The sequence below is a fragment of the Parambassis ranga genome, chromosome 2 (genome assembly GCF_900634625.1).
Source record: "Parambassis ranga chromosome 2, fParRan2.1, whole genome shotgun sequence".
NCBI classification, from domain to species: domain Eukaryota; kingdom Metazoa; phylum Chordata; class Actinopteri; family Ambassidae; genus Parambassis; species Parambassis ranga.
The window spans coordinates 42,491,609-42,505,208 of NC_041023.1; the positions used below are offsets into that span (position 1 = coordinate 42,491,609).

The 13,600-nt window shown below is 47.4% G+C and overlaps 1 protein-coding gene across 2 annotated transcripts; it reads left to right on the forward strand.

Moving 5' to 3' along the window:
• Window positions 1-838: 838 nt before the first annotated feature.
• On the forward strand, window positions 839-12,278 carry als2b (alsin Rho guanine nucleotide exchange factor ALS2 b). 2 transcript variants are annotated; one of them, XM_028421742.1, is made up of 34 exons: window positions 839-993; window positions 1,381-1,440; window positions 1,719-1,864; window positions 1,970-2,946; window positions 3,027-3,363; window positions 4,177-4,351; window positions 4,435-4,531; window positions 4,650-4,727; window positions 4,821-5,048; window positions 5,142-5,313; window positions 5,392-5,581; window positions 5,652-5,717; window positions 5,788-5,950; window positions 6,025-6,156; window positions 6,236-6,364; window positions 7,450-7,520; window positions 7,603-7,669; window positions 7,740-7,936; window positions 8,025-8,090; window positions 8,168-8,266; window positions 8,348-8,512; window positions 8,594-8,705; window positions 8,783-8,860; window positions 8,932-9,065; window positions 9,142-9,306; window positions 9,379-9,496; window positions 9,573-9,730; window positions 9,803-9,919; window positions 9,996-10,172; window positions 10,253-10,298; window positions 10,371-10,432; window positions 10,505-10,654; window positions 10,737-10,833; window positions 10,911-12,278. In XM_028421742.1, the coding sequence occupies exons 2-34, from the start codon at window positions 1,421-1,423 to the stop codon at window positions 10,947-10,949; spliced, it is 5,028 nt and encodes a 1,675-aa protein (XP_028277543.1). In that variant the 5' UTR covers window positions 839-993; window positions 1,381-1,420; the 3' UTR covers window positions 10,950-12,278. The 2 variants fall into 2 exon arrangements, with proteins under 2 accessions (XP_028277543.1, XP_028277552.1); XM_028421751.1 differs by having other exon boundaries at window positions 3,027-3,318.
• Window positions 12,279-13,600: the final 1,322 nt, after the last annotated feature.

Genomic DNA, 13,600 nt, shown 5'->3' on the forward strand with positions numbered 1-13,600 from the left:
ACCACACACTCTCCCAAGGTCGCTGGTCTCAGCTTCAGTCAGTCACCCTCCCCTGACCCTGCCTCTCTTTCTGTATTTTGACTGAAGAGATCTGAGGTTTGAAGTCAGACATGCAAAGTGCTGCAGTCAGCAGAATAAAGTGCTGATTTTAATGCTGCTGCACTCAGTGAGTGGAAGTGACACCAGCCAAGGCAAGAAGTGACCTGGAAGAGCTGGAAGGCTGTAAATCTCAGGTCTGACTCAACTCACTGCAGAAAGTCAGAGAATCAATGTGCTCATGGTGTGAGATAAAAAATAGACTTTGATCTCTTTCTCTCTCTCTCTCTCTCTCTCTCTCTATATATATATATATATATATATATATATATATATATATATATATATATATATATATATATATATATATATATATATATATATATACAGTAGTAAAAAATTCTAGGTAAGAGCTATATATATATATATACATATATATATATAAATTATAGTAAAATATTACATTTTACTACTTTAAAATGGATAATAGTATATTAACAGATTAAAGACTTCGCGTTCCATACGTTTTGAGCCTTGAATGATTCCGTAGATCCTGTCACAACAACCCGTGTGTCGCCAAAGAGCAAAAAAAAAAATGAAGAGGTCTCACTCTGCTGCCCAGATTTCCTCACTACGGCATCTAGTTAAAGTGGATGGCGACTAAATCAGTTATGGCGGTTAATAATTTACTGATATTTTTATAATATTATTTATGTGTTGTGTCGTTTTAAAATCTTCACGACATTGCAGATGTTTACAGATGGGGAAATACTCGCTCCCACGTTCTTCGTGCGGAAGGTACGTTCGTGCTCAGAGACGATCTCCGGCGCCCCTCTGTGTCAACATTAAGAGATGATCAACAACCAGCGGCATTTAGCTGCTTACCGAGTTAACGGACTAGTGTGTTAGTGGCGTATTAAATTGAACACCTTTAGCAGAGTTGACGAAAACCGGCTGGTGAGAAAGAAAATGATTTTTATTTAGGAACCCGCTCAGAGACATCTGTGGTTTATGCTAGCTGTTTTGGCTAGTTAGCTGATTGATTAGCTTGTGTTTTCTAGCAAGATTAAGTGTCAGCTGCCACATATGGAAACACCTGCCAGAGCTTCTACGGGCTGTATACCCCAGTTCAACAGTAGCATATGTATGTCAGACAGTAAGCAAAGGTTACATGCTTTGCTGTTGAGATTTCACCCTGTTGCTGTTAGTTTCGTTTTGGGTTTTCCCCTTAAAATTAGGTTATGAGTCAGAAAATCGAACGATAGGTTACAGTGACTGTTTGCTTTGACAGCAGCCTGTGAGTTAGCAGGACTGATAATGCTTTGTGATTTCTCTGGTTTGTAGTTGAGGTGCCACAGTCCTGATGGAGAAATAAACCCCACTGATGGAAACCCAGAGAAAGAGGTAGGTCCCATCAACGTCCTCCTCAAGAGGATTATTTTGCTCAGGCAGCCTGCCTGGCTGGATGTGACCACCATGTGACATCGCCTACGGAGAGAGTTGAGCTCACTTCTGCTTTCAGCCTCAAAACATCTGCTGTTCAGATGAAGGGAGGAGGGGAGAGACCGGCTCTGGCAGTTTGTCTGCTCTGTTATCAGTCAGCCAGACACCTCTGTGTCTAATCCTCTTTAATTCATCACATAATTGTTGCCTCACTGTTTTGTATTGTGATTGTCTCACAGCTCTGGGGATGACGGCGGTGGAGAGCGAGGCCTGCTCCACTCCTGGAAGGGCTACTCCTACAGTGTCACCCCGGAGAAGCTTCTCCTCCCACGGCCAGTCATTCAGGTGGCTTTGGGCTCACGGCATGGCGTCTTGCTGGTGGAAGGTGAAGCATCTTTTCACTCTTTACTTTCACTAGATCAAATACTATAAAAACAGAACTGAGAAACCGCCTTCCTCTTTATTTCTGGCTGTTGTTACTTCCCTTTAGGAGGACAGGTGTACAGTTTGGGGGAGTTGCCATGGAAGCAGAGTCAAGCACCAGATGTGCAAAAACCAACCCTGGAGAGTGCACTCAGTGGACAGCGAGTGGTTGCTGTTGCTGCTGGCAGCTTCCACAGTGGGGCTGTGACAGAGGACGGTGGTGTCCACATGTGGGGGGACAATGGAGCAGGACAATGTGGCCTGTCGGGCCTCAGCTGTGTTCCTAACCCAACTCCGGTTGCCCTGCTGGACACTGTCATCAGTCCCCCACAGACAGTGCCAGTGCTAGAGCTGGCCTGCGGGGAGAAGCACACCCTGGCGCTGTCAGTCCAGCGGGAGGTGTGGGCGTGGGGCAGTGGCTGCCAGCTTGGCCTCAGCGCCTCCTCCTTTCCTGTCTGGAAGCCACAGAAGGTTGAGCACCTGGCTGGCAGGTATGTATTACAGGTGGCCTGCGGGGCTTCACACAGCCTGGCTCTTGTACGCTGCCTGGGCCCACAGGATGTTCACCGGCCGCCTGTGGACAAATGCGGTCAGTGCAATCAGCTGCTCTACACCATGACAGACAAAGAGGACCACGTCATCATCTCTGACAGCCACTACTGCCCGCTTGGTGTGGAGCTAACTGAGGACGAGAGCAGTCTTGAGCCCCCGGCTCCCATACCAGGACTCAAATCATCCCCATCAGAGCCCATCCTTTCTTCCCACACCTCCACCTTAGACTCAGCACCCTCTGGTGCTGACCCCACCTCTGACCCCTCCACCTCCCAGGTGTCTGAGAAAGACGAGGCATCTTTAGCTAACGTAACATTTCTGGACTCAAACTCGGATGCCTTGGCTCAGTTCAAAGGTGGGAGTGAAGTCATGGTAGGGGTCAGGAGTTCTCCTTATCCAGACGAACAGGCTGTCAAAGACTACCTGAAGAAACTGTCAGACAACACGCAGGCAGAAACAAAGATGGCTGCTGGAGGACTGCACTCTCTGCTGGTGAGTTGGACAGCAGCCTGATCTCTAGTCAGATCCAGATCATTTTTTTCTCAGCCATGATATATTCTTCTGTTTTCCAGCCTGGTGGTATCAGCTCCTCCACCCCCACCACGCTTAACAACCTGGTGGCTTCCTGTGCCTCAGCGGTGGGCGAGCGGGTCGCCTCCACCTACGAGGCCTTGTCCCTCAAAAAGATGATGAACTACCTTCCCTCGGGAGTATCAAAGACTGGAGCAAGTGACAACACAGCAGAGCGTGTCTGTCAGGAGGACCCCATGCAGACAAAGAAGAGCTCCAGCACGGGTGACATCCGGGAGGAGGAGGCAGAGAGTCTGCGGCGCCGCCTCTCGTTGCCAGGACTCCTCTCACAGGGTAGATACGCTGTTCACCTCTTATCCTCCTCCTATGCCCTGCTGCGTAAGTACACCTTGCGCATATGCGGGTTGATGTCAGTCTGTGTGTCTTAAGGCTTCATCACACAGCTTGTGAGCTTTGTGGCATGCTTTGAGCACTCTCTGTTACATCAAAGCTTTTTCCCTTATTGCTCTCATTCCTAAATACCACTGTACTTTGCACTTTATTTGCTTTTGTAAGCTTGAGTGAAATGCACCTTTTCTTTAGTTGTGGTGACAAATTTGATGTGAACAGCTGTAAAACCATGAGCAGCATGGCTGAAAATGAAGCATTTCTGCAGACTCAGGCCTCTTTTTGATTAATTCAGCAAATCGTGATCCGAGTCCAGTTTGAGGAAGGTAATCCTGCCTCAACATTCGCCTTTGTAAGATTAAAAAAAAATGCACAGTGGAATGCAGATTGAAGCTCGGTTTCTAAATGTGTTAATCTGCAGCCAGAGAGAAGAGAGCAGATTTAATAGAGCAGAATAAAGGTTTTGGAGACAGGTGCATTATGGGAAAGACCTTGGCTTCTGTGTCAATTCTAACTGGAATTAGGTGGACACAACAGATAAATAGATGGACTTTGGCCTCCCGTCCTGAGACTGGTTGCTCTGGATTTCATCATCTGTTTCTGTGTGTAAAAATGTCACTTTGAGGAGTGATAAAACTTTGACGTTTGTCTTCTGGCTGCATGTCTCCCTCATGGTTTGTCTGCTCAGTGTTGACCTAACCTAAAAAATGTAAAATAACCTGGCTGTTCTCAATGTCACTGCATGCTATTATTTTGATAGAAGTCTTTTCTTTGTTGAGCGGGACTTGTCTGCATCTCTCACAGTGTCCCCCCGGCTACTAAGGAAAGTTGGCCGTCCCAAGATGCGAGCAGTTGCCCTCACCCCTCTGGGAGGAGCCGTCCCCGAGGAGCAGGAGGTGCTGCCGTCCCTGCAGACGGAGGTGTGGAGCTGGGGTCACGGAGAGCATGGACAGCTGGGACATGGAGACAACCTGGCCAGGTAGAAGAATATGTCTGCAAGATTAACCAGAACTGAAAAAGTGTGATTATTTTTTTAATGCACACTGTGATGCCTGTTTGCAGATTACAGCCGCTCTGCATCAAGAGTCTGAACAATAAGGAGGTGGTGCGGCTGGCGGCCGGGGCTCATCATTGTCTCGCTCTGACGGCTCAGTCTCAGGTCGGTCAGTGAAGCTCTGCTGAGTTTCATTTGTCATCCTCCAAAAAATTAAACACATGAGTTTTATAATGACAGACATTAAAATCAGTACTGAGGAGTGTGAATGTCTTTCTCCCAGGTGTTCTCCTGGGGAAGTAACAATTCTGGGCAGCTCGGCCACATGGAGTCACCGAGCACTGTCCCCCGCCTCGCCAAGGTCAGTCAACCCGCCTCCATACAGACATCCTCATAGACATGGACTCACCTAGATGTTTTGTGACAACACCTCCACCTCCTCTTCCTTCCACAGCTGTCAGAGGGGATCCGGGTTTGGGATGTGAGTGCTGGAGAGCGACACACCCTCCTGCTGGCAGATGGAGACTGCATCCAGCCCATCATCTATTACAGCGGGCAGCAGGTGAAGGAGGAGGAAGAGGAGGAGAGCAATGCCATGCAGGAGGGTCGGCAGGATGGAGGAGAAGAGGAGCGAGAGGGCGGCTACACCCAGCAGCCTGTGCTGCTGCCTTTCTGTATGAACGTAAGGATGGAGCTACGCTAAAATCGGTTCCTGATGTATTCCGTGTTTTAAACCATGTGTGTGTGTGTGTGTGTGTGTGTGTGTGTGCTTCAGTTGGGTTATGTGAGCAGCGTGTTTGCAGGCGGTCGGCGGTGTGTGGCGCTCTCCGACAAGAATGTGATGGGCTTCATTGCCAGTCTGCATGAGCTTGCATCAGCTGAGAGGAAGTTCTACTGCCGGCTGTGTAACATCAAGTCACAGATCGTACGCCCCCTGCTGGAGATGGGTGAGAACCACACTGCATTATTTCTGTGTTCTCTGTTCTGCTTCTTGCTTTAGCTGAATGTCTTCTGTTCTCCTTCAGAGACTCTGAGCTCAGTGCTCGGACAGGTGGCTCTCGGGCTCCTGCAGGTGCTGGCGGGTCAGTTCAGCCTCCTGTGTCACCTGACGGGGCAGCACGCCACCAGCCTCACTGGCAATCTTCGCCGTGGGCGTGAGGTTAAGAACCTCCTCATTCTGGAACACACTGGCATCTTCCTCGACTCCTATCACAAGTAGGTCTTCAGAGGTAGCCCTAGATTGTTCTTAATCATCTGTATAATCACACTCTATCTCTTTTTTAAGTTACTGCAGTGTTGTTGGCAACTTCCAGGTGATGGGAGGCTTCCAGGCGCTCACAAAACCTTCCCTGTAAGTCACCCACACAAATACACACCACAAACGACAGAGCATGACTCTAAATGTTGTGATTTCTTTAAAGAGATTTCTTTGGGAAGAGTCCCGAGCTTCTCCAGAAGCTGTCAGAGTGCAGCGAGGAGAACCCCACCATGGCCGACCTCCTGGTGACACTCTTCTACCTCCCATCTCGACACCTGCAGGAGTATGGCCGCCTGCTGCTCAAACTGGCCACCTGCTTTGAAGTGGTGGGTGGAGGAAAGTCTTCAAGTCTCTCAGGAGTGTGCATGTGTTTCCTGATACCAACTGTGTTTTTCTTCAGTGTTCCAGTGACTACCAGAAGTTGCAGAACAGCTGCTCCAAGTTTGAATCTTTGGTCCTGCAGCTGAAGAGAAAAAGGAAAGAGGCAGAGTACACCTTCCACTTCTGGAAGAGCTTCCCTGGCAAAATGACGGTGAGTGTGTGCATGTGTGTCATATTGACTCCTCGCGGTGTCACATGATGAGCTGAATGGTGTCCTTGTGTGTCATCAGGACTCTCTGCGGAAGCCTCACCGCCGGCTGATCTGCGAGAGCAGCAACAAAGCCCTGACCCTTCAGAATGCCGGGAGGTTCTCTGTCAACTGGTTCATCCTCTTCAACGACGCCTTGGTCCACGCACAGGTCAGCTCCACACACAGACACACACACACACACCTTCTCTTTTTGAAGCCACCATATTTCAGACTCTGTAACCTGGTGTGTTTCAAGCGTTTGTGTGTGCTTGCCTCCGTGCTGTCAGGGTGTGGCACCTTATAAAAATCTCGTAAGTATGCGGCAAGAAGCAAATCTCAGCATAGCAACCCTCCATCTTCTTCCTCCTCCTCTTCTTCTTCTGCTGTCGTGTGTGTGTGTGTGAAGGGCCTGGGTTCAGTGTCACACACAGGACATATTTCATCACCACACCTCAGCGAAGAAACTTCATGCTAAATTTCAAACACACGCTTTTGTTTTTACTAAAGTTTTGAAATTTTGACTGCAGTTTTGCGCTACATGTCTGCAGTGATACGCAGCCTGCCCTCTTCAGACCTTTACCCTCTGCCTGCTCTGCTCATCCTGTAAGAAACTGCATGGGAGGATGAACTGACTGTAACCAAGGCTCCATTTGTCTGTATTTTAAATCTCCTGATGGGGCCTTGATTTTCACTGTTGGTCGTTTATTTCTCCGAAGCAGTTTCTTTACTTTTACTCCCCGTTTGTCTCTTTTCTGTCGTCTCACTTTCTGTCCATGCCTCCTCTTCTTTTGTCCTGCACATGTCGATCCCTCCTCCTGCTTTAAATCTCCAGAAATGTCCAGCAGTCGGTGCTCTGTAGAACGTGTAGCTGTTTATTAAAATGTTTAACTGAAAGTAGAAAACGTGGTTTTGTTGTCCCAGGTGTGCATGGTTTGTTCTGCTTTAAAGACACGTCCTGCATGAGTAATACATCATTGTTTTAATGATAATCTGTGAGAGTCTGAAGCCTATAATGCAGGTCTTGTTGTATGTTTTTAAGTATATTGTATGTTGAATGAACAATCTGAAGCCTTTAACTGAGCTCTTGTTTGTTTTTAAAGCTACAAGATGATGAATCTTGGAACAGTAGTCTGTCAATGTCCTGTAAATCTCGTTGATCACATGTTCTTTAACGGTATAAATGTCTCTTCTTGTGAACTCTCACACGTGTCCTCTTTTCCTCTCCCTGCCCTCTGTCTCTTCTGTCTCCTTCAGTTCTCGACCCATCACATCTTCCCTTTAGCCACGCTGTGGGTGGAGCCGATCCCGGAGGAGGACACCGGCCTGTAAGTCTGTTTATTTATTTATTTATTTTTATGGAGGAAGCTATTGTAGTGACTCTCCTGATAAACCCTGTGATTATTACAGGTATGGATTAAAAGTGATCACACCGGAGGAAACGTTCACCCTGCTCGCCTCGTCCTCCATGGAGAAGGTAAATCCAATTAAAACCTTAAACCCGTGTGTTTCCTTCTGTTGGCACTCACCTCTGTGTTTGTTTACAGGCGAAGTGGCTCCGCTCCCTCAACCAGGCAGTGGAACAGGCCCTGAGTGGGGCGGGGCAGGACACGGCGTCTCTCGGCTCAGGGCAGAAGTCAGAACCTCCCATCTCCAGGACGGCCTCCTACACTTTTTATAAGGAAGGGCGGTTCAAAGAGGCAACGTATGAAGGCCGCTGGCTCACCGGAAAACCTAACGGCAGGTTGGATGTGCACGTCATCTGTCCTCATTTCAACAGAACAATTAAAGGTTTGATATGTCTCATGACTGGATGTGACTGCTTTTATCAGAGGCGTGCTGAAGTGGCCTGATGGGAGAATATACACAGGGACATTTAAGAACGGCCTGGAGGATGGGTGAGTGCCGGCCTTGTGCTGAGCTGTCATAATGTGAGCAGAGCAATGTTAGCTTTTTATCTTGTATTTATGTGCAGCTTTGGTGAGTTTGTGGCTCCCAGTAAGACACCAAACAAAAACGACTGCTATCATGGTCACTGGAAAGACGGCAAGATGCACGGCCTGGGGACGTACAGGTGAGTGGGCTGCTTTATATTCACTCCTCTTGGTTTCTTGTGGAGTTTCCTTGGCTGTAAACGATCTGTATCTAATTGCAGGTATGCCAGCGGTGAAGTTTACGATGGCTCCTTTCAGGACGGCATGCGGCACGGACACGGCATGCTGCGCAGCGGCAAGCTCAACACCTCCTCCCCCAGCGTCTTCATCGGCCAGTGGCTGCAGGACAAGAAGACGGGCTACGGGGTCTTTGATGACATCACAAAGTCAGACATTTTGTTTTTGGCATCTAGCCTCAGATAAGGAGGTGATTTTTTTTACATGCTCTTTGACTGTTTTCTCTCCAGAGGAGAAAAGTACATGGGCATGTGGCAGGACAACCTGCGGCAGGGCACCGGGGTCGTCGTCACACAGTTTGGTCTGTACTATGAAGGAGCCTTTAAAGACAACAAGATGATGGTGAGTGCTTCATTTTGTTATATAGAAACTGTAAATAAAGAAAGGGGAACAGCAGATGAAGTGTTTCTGTCTTTTAGGGCACTGGGATCCTCCTGTCGGAGGACGACACGACGTATGAAGGTGAATTCTCAGACGACTGGACCCTCAGTGGAAAGGTAATTAATGAACACTGGAGTTTAATCCAACAACTTTAAACTTTAACTCAAATAAATGCCCATCATTGCAGGGCGTGCTGACAATGGCAAATGGTGACTACCTAGAGGGCTCCTTTAGTGGCGAGTGGGGCTCTGGCCTCAAAGTCACAGGCTCCTACTTCAAGCCACACCTTTTTGACAGTGATAAGGAAAAGACACGATCCGTGTAAGTTCACCATAGTGCCTCACATTCACAGAAACACTTGTCAGTGTTGTTGATGTACTTTTGTGTGATGCTGCAGGAAGTTGGGCTGTCTGTGCGTGCGAGCAGACGACAAGTGGCAGGCGGTGTTTGAGGAGTGTTGGAGCCAGCTGGGCTGTGAGGCGCCGGGCCGAGGAGACAGCCAGAAGGCCTGGGAGAACATCGCCGTGGCCCTCACCACCAGTCTGAGACACATCCAGGATAGGTACAGTCTGACATTTTCACAGCCTGATGGCTCATGAGCAGGACTTAGATTTGTTGTGTCTGTGTGTCTCAGTCCAGAGGTGTTGTCTCGAAGTCACAGCAGAACTCTGGAGAGTCTGGAGGTCATCCCACAACATGCAGGGCCCATCACCATGGAGAGATATCACGCCATCCGCCTCTACCTCATCAAGGTGAGTTCTGATTCTTTTCATGAGTAAAAGTACTGTAAAAATCCCAGCGACATACTGAATGTTCACGTCACTGCAGGCGTGTGACACCCCGCTACACCCGCTCGGCCGGCTGTTAGAGGCGCTCGTGGCTGTCTACAGAATGACCTATGTTGGCGTCGGAGCCAATCGTAGGCTGCTGCCTCAGGCTGTCAATGAGATCAAGTCTTACCTCAACTGCATCTTCCAGATCATCAGGTAGTGTAGCTCACAGACTCCACGAGGACTCCTGATGTGGACACAGTTTTTATAAACAGATTTTTCTTCCAGGTTCCTGTTCCAAGACCTGCCAGAAGAGGGCGGTGTAATTCCAGAACCAACCACCAATATCCAGGACAAGAAGGAGCTGGACACCACTGATGCGCCACCGGAGTCCCCCAAACCCAGGTACAGATCGATCAAGTGCCCCCTTCAAGCTGCTGATGTGGAGCTCCTAACCTGTGGGTGTCTGTGTGTGTTACAGTCGTGTGGTTAGCAGCTCAGCTCTGCTACTTCCCGTCCTCCTTCCCCGCCTCTACCCACCGCTCTTCACCCTTTACGCTTTGGACAAGGAGCGAGAGGACGATGTGTACTGGGAGTGTGTCCTCCGCCTCAACAAGCAGCCGGACCTCGCCTTGCTCGCCTTCCTCGGCGTCCAGCAGTACGTCACAGACTGCCACCAATCACAGGCCGCTCCAGAAACCTCTCATAATCGTTTCTTCTTTTTCATCTTTTATTTAGGAAGTTTTGGCCTGTGAACATCCCTGATTCTTTGGAGAAGCAGCAGGTATCTTGTTTCTAATAAAGCATCATCTAGGTTGAATTATGGCGGCTTATTTGTTTGTTTGTTTTTCTGCAGGTCATCTCCAGCACAAAAGATGCCTGCTTCGCCTCAGCAGTGGAAACACTGCAGCAGATCAGGTACAACTTTTACTAAAACCCGGCATGCATGAGTTACAGTTAAACACACTAAACGGTGGTGTGTGTTTGCAGCACAACGTTCACCCCGTCAGACAAGCTGCAGGTAATCCAGCTCACCTTTGAGGAGATCACCAATGAGGTCCAGACGCTGCTGAAGCAGGACTTCCTGTGGTCAATGGACGACCTCTTCCCCGTCTTCCTCTACGTTGTGTTGCGAGCTCGGTCAGCCTGACATACACACACAGACACACACAGATAAGCATAGAATCTTATAAGGCTGGTCTGCATTTTTCTTTTTCTTTAGAATCAGGAACCTTGGCTCAGAGGTCAGCCTAATCGAAGACCTGATGGACCCGTGCGTCCAACATGGAGAACATGGCATCATGTTCACCACACTCAAGGTAACACACACACACACTTTTGTTATTTAGACTTTCCCTTTAAATGACTCATACACGTGTACACTCCCTTCTCTCAGGCCTGCTACTATCAGATCCAGCATGAGAAGATCACTTAGGACTTCTTTGTGATCTGCATGCTGCTGCCCGCCTCCTCCTTCAAAAGCCAATCAGGCCTCAGAAGGACAGATGTGCATAGCAGCTCCACCTGCTGCTATCCTGCCTCCCTCTCTCTGACAGCAGCGCCTCTTACTCACAGCTGATGAAGGTACTCGTAAGGATGAAGGACTTACCAAGCAGAGAAAAGAGTTTTCCTCATCTGTGGGAACGGACCTCGTTTTCCTTCCTCCATCTTTATCAGCAACTTTTGGAACAATTTCTGTCTCACTTTTTGTGATGTACCTAACAAGAAAATAACAGAACTTTACTGTGGTCCTGAATCGATGCTGCAGCAGACCCTCACAGTATTACTAAAGGTGTTTTATTTCAGAGGACACACACACTTGAAAATGATCCTGAAATGCAAAAACAGACTGCAGAAATGTCTTTTTTTCATGTAGGAATAACTTGAATTTCACAGATAATCAGAGCCCACTGTTGAGACTTTTTGAATATTAACAAGATCTGAAAAACTTACACAGCATGAAGGTAAATTTGGGTTCTTTGAAGCAGATTCTCCCCTCGAAAAACAGACAATTTCTTTATAATGTGGCACAAAATCTGAATTTTCAGAACAGCTGCAGCTTCATGCAAACACTCCTGCTATAGATATAATATATATATATATATATATATAGTTCAAACCCCTGTGCCATCTGTTAATGCTGTTCTTTTTCAAAGCATTTACTGTCACTTTGTTGTCATTTACGTCACAAGTATAAAAAAAAGGCTTAAAAGGGGATTTTTTTTTTTTAATACCGTGGACAGCTTTTGTCTCCTCAGATAGGTTAACAATAGAAAAGCCAGTGGATCAGAGGTGAAGCTGCTGTGTTGAATGGTTATGAAATTTAAAGCTGAAGTCACTGATTTGATGTGAATTTTAGGCAGGTCTGTGAAACAAAAGTAAAAATGAGTCTCCAAACAGAAATGATGGAAATTTAAACACATATGATCCTGATGGGTGTTTTTTTTCCCCTTAATCTACACAGAAATTCACTTCCTGTTTTCTGCAGTCTGTACTATGAATATGAATATTTATACTGAAACCTGAAGGACTGACCTCAAACTGACATTTTTCTAGAATGTGACTTTTGTGTCAAAGCTTGTAAATAAACTGACCACCTCTCTGAATGAACGGTTACCGTGACAACTGACCGGGCTGTACCTCATACTGTTCCTTTGGTGTGTAAAGAGAAAAATTACTGTGACGCCAACAGAGACTCTTACATGATGTCAAATGTGTTGTACCTTTTATAATCATAAGGGCAATAAACTCATCTGATGGACGACACAGACTCACATGTTTGTATACTACACCTGCAGGAGGCTTATGCTGATACAAAGAGGTATATTTTGTGCGGGTGGAAAAATGACTGCAGGCTGCCCTCTGCTATATTTTTATTTTCTGAGAGGATGATCTGCATTTCATTCCGAGTGTTGTAAGTCTGAGTGTATTTAACAGCAGCTGCTCTCAGGCCACACTGAGTTGTTCACATGTCAAAGGTGGTCTGACATTTAATCCTGCTGGTGTTGCTCTTTCAGTGATTATTTTTGACTGTGTTTCGGAGCCTTTTTAACCTGATTTTTTTGGTGCAAACACATAATCTCTGTGAGTACAATAATATCTTAGGATAGGAGATTTTGTTGAGTTTCCTCTGAAATTGGATTACCAATCTGGAGATTACATTTATTCCTGACAGATTTTTGCTTTAATTACAGAAACTGAAAGATTGTTAATCTGACTGCGTGGGTTCTTGTTCAGTCCAGCTGTTGGACAGATTAGCAGACCGTTTCTGTAAAGGTTGTGACGATGTGACGTCTTGGAGTAACACCTTTCCTCCCTCTGTGTGGCAGCTCCCCCTGTGTGCCGCTCACAGCTGAAAGAGTTAAGAAGATTTGGCAGCTCGGTGGCAACCAGCCAGCCGGTGAGGGAGGAGAACCAGCTTCCGGTGGCCAGAGGCAGGCGGCTCACTTGCCTGGGATTAAGTGGGATCGGGAGAGATTACAGCCCTCTCTCTCTCTCTTGTTTCATGTAGCTCGATGAAAGCGTAGAGCTCTGGGGAACATTTTCACGTTATACATACGTTTTCCTGCATCTGTGCTGGAGCTGGAAGCTGCAGGAGCTGGAGAAGAGCGGCCTGGGGTACCACTGAGGCTTCAGAGGGAGAGGTAAGATGCATTAAATGGATTGTTTTGGAGAGAGTTGGGCTCGGAGGAAGGCCACAGGGATCATCTTCCTCTTCCTTTTCTGTAACTACAGAATTTAATCAGATACGTGTTCATGTCCTGAGGAGCTCCTTTTACCTGAAACTCCATCACGGCTGGAGCTTAACCTAAAAATCACTTTTAATAACCTGGTGTGTGTTTTCCCTCACTGCTGCTGCAGCACACAGAGATTACAGTCAGCACGTCTCTGTATTTACATCACTGTTGCTCCGTGAAGTGTGCCATTAACCCCTGACCCTTTTCACACTGATGGAGCCAAAGCTGCACCTCCGACTTTCATCTCTTTGCACGTTTGTGATGACTGGTTCAGCCCTGTGTGGTAAATCTTTCCTCTGCAGGTCTGTGTGCAGTCAGCAGGTGGTCGGGGTCAAAGGTCGGGGGTCTA